The sequence below is a fragment of the Hipposideros armiger genome, unplaced genomic scaffold (genome assembly GCF_001890085.2).
Source record: "Hipposideros armiger isolate ML-2016 unplaced genomic scaffold, ASM189008v1 scaffold_173, whole genome shotgun sequence".
In the NCBI taxonomy this organism is placed as follows: Eukaryota; Metazoa; Chordata; class Mammalia; order Chiroptera; family Hipposideridae; genus Hipposideros; species Hipposideros armiger.
The window spans coordinates 194033-196303 of NW_017731523.1; the positions used below are offsets into that span (position 1 = coordinate 194033).

At 43.2% G+C, this 2271-nt stretch overlaps 1 protein-coding gene across 1 annotated transcript in view; it reads left to right on the top strand.

Annotated features, from left to right (window-relative positions):
• MEP1B (meprin A subunit beta) overlaps nucleotides 1–2271 on the top strand; it is a 70039-nt gene that overhangs the window by 63857 nt on the left and 3911 nt on the right. Inside the window, exon 8 of the mRNA XM_019652063.1 lies at nucleotides 67–514. Within this exon, the coding sequence (XP_019507608.1) occupies nucleotides 67–514 (448 nt within the window). The remainder of the gene's footprint in view (nucleotides 1–66; nucleotides 515–2271) is intronic.

Sequence of the window (2271 nt, forward strand, 5' to 3'; positions counted from 1 at the left end):
TAATGTTGATTTGCACATGAGTCATAGTCCTTTGTTTTCTTTGAAATAATAATGTCTCTTTTGCAGATATACCCATTGGGAACTGGCAACTTTACCACGTAACACTGAAAGTAACCAAAAAATTCAGAGTGGTGTTTGAAGGGGTCAGAGGCACTAGTACATCATTGGGTGGCCTATCTATTGATGACATCAATCTTTCGGAAACACGGTGCCCTCATCATATCTGGCATATAAGGAATTTCACACAGTTCATTGGCAGCCCAAATGGAGATCTATATAGCCCTCCATTTTACTCTTCTAAAGGTTATGCCTTTCAGATTTACTTGGATCTAAAACATTTGACTAATGCAGGAATATATTTCCACTTGATCTCTGGAGCCAATGACGATCAATTACAGTGGCCGTGTCCTTGGCAACAAGCCACGATGACACTCTTGGATCAAAATCCTGACATTCGACAACGTATGTCCAACCAGCGGAGTGTAACTACAGACCCATTTATGACCACCGGTTCGTGACTCATTTTCTTTATTGCTAATATACGATCATTGCTCTCAGGGGGACGGATGATTTGGGAATGAGAGACTGCACAGTCAAGTACCTAGGGAATTTTGAACCCAAAACTTAGGGACAGAAGATATTTAGCAGAAGGGCTTCAGCAGTTGTGGACAGACTTTCCCAGGCAGGATTCTGTCAGGAATGCCAGCCAGGTTGCTGACAAATAGAGAAGATATTGACTGTATTCGGGGAATTGAGGACCATGCCTGAATCCCCAGTGTTGTGCCAGGAGTGTTGGTTTTATAGTCTGACATGCCTGAGTTCAAATCCAAGGCTTGCTTCTCTTTAGCTAAGCAATAGACCTTGAGCAAATAAACTCTTGGAGTCCTAGTGTCCTCAGCAGTAAAACTGGGGCAGTAATAACAACCTCATGGATTGGTAGAATCCCTAGAGATCAAGCCCGGGAGCTCGTGAAGAGGCCTGGCATGGAGCGGCCCTCAGCTGGTGAGTTCTCCTAATCCATGCTACCCTGATCTTGCCACTGGCATTGTCAAAACCAAGTCAGCCCTTGTAATCGTGGATGGTTTTTGATTAGAAGGAGGATGTTGAGCCAGTGCTCCGTAGTATTGAGAAGGGTTGGGAATGGATTATAACTTTTTTTTTGAAGATTTTTTTTTTAATTGAGGAATTGGGGGAAGGGAACAGTGTTGGGGAATTGGGGGAGGGGAACAGCCAAGTTGTTCTTCAATCTTAGCTGTGGAAGGCGCAGAAAGCTCAGCTCCAAGTCCAGTCCAGCTGCTCAGCTCAAGGTGCTGTGTTCAATTAGTTGCGGGTGGGCATAGCCCACCATTCAAAAGGAGATCCTTGTTGTTAGGAGCACAAGCTCTCACCAGCTGAGCCATCCTGCCACCTGTTGGCAGCTCAGTGGCAGCTCCGCTCAGGATGCAGTGTCACTGGCCCATGTGGAAATCAAACCGGCGGCCCTGTTGCTCAGAGCCTGCGCTCTTGGGCAAGCTCTTAACCAACGAGCCACTCTGCCGGCCCTGGATTATAACTTTTTATTAAAGAGTTCTGGAAGACTTGCCAATGGTGAAATCATTCTGCATCTTCCAGTCTCAGGAAGGAGCAGTACCCAGAAAGCAATGATCACATCTAATTTTAAAAATCCTTTGCCCTCTGGAAAACCAATAAAGGAGAAAAAGTGGGATTATGGCAAGGTGAATATTATTGCCAAATCTGAATTCTATATATGAAAAAATGAACTTTGTTACCTTAAAAAAAAAAAACCCCAATCTGATTGAAAAAAAAATAGTATTCATCAAAAGGGTTGTAGGTACTTGATGTTCAGAATTTCTTTAATTTTTTTTTTCCCAAAACTTTTCTCCCTGAATGACATTGGGTGGGTCATCACCTTTTTCTGAAGCAGTGCTTCTCTCTGCTTTCTACTCCTAAAGGACTTTGCTCTGTTAGGTGAATAACCAGTTAAGAAGATAAATTGTTCTATGCTCATATTAAAAACTCTCTCAGCAACATATTGATTTAACTAAGATAGAAGGACTATGTGTAACTCAGAAGGCCTCCAAGGAACATTTCTGATGGGCAGGGGTGTTTCTATACTGGATGTCAGTATAGGTATGATACCCTATCTAGGAATCTTTTGGTACCTCTTAACTCGTACTCCAGAATGTAGTCCTTCTTGCCAGGCAATCTCATCTCCTTTAGAAAAGTATCAATGCACAAGCCTGCCAGGTCACTATCACAGGTCAATAGCAT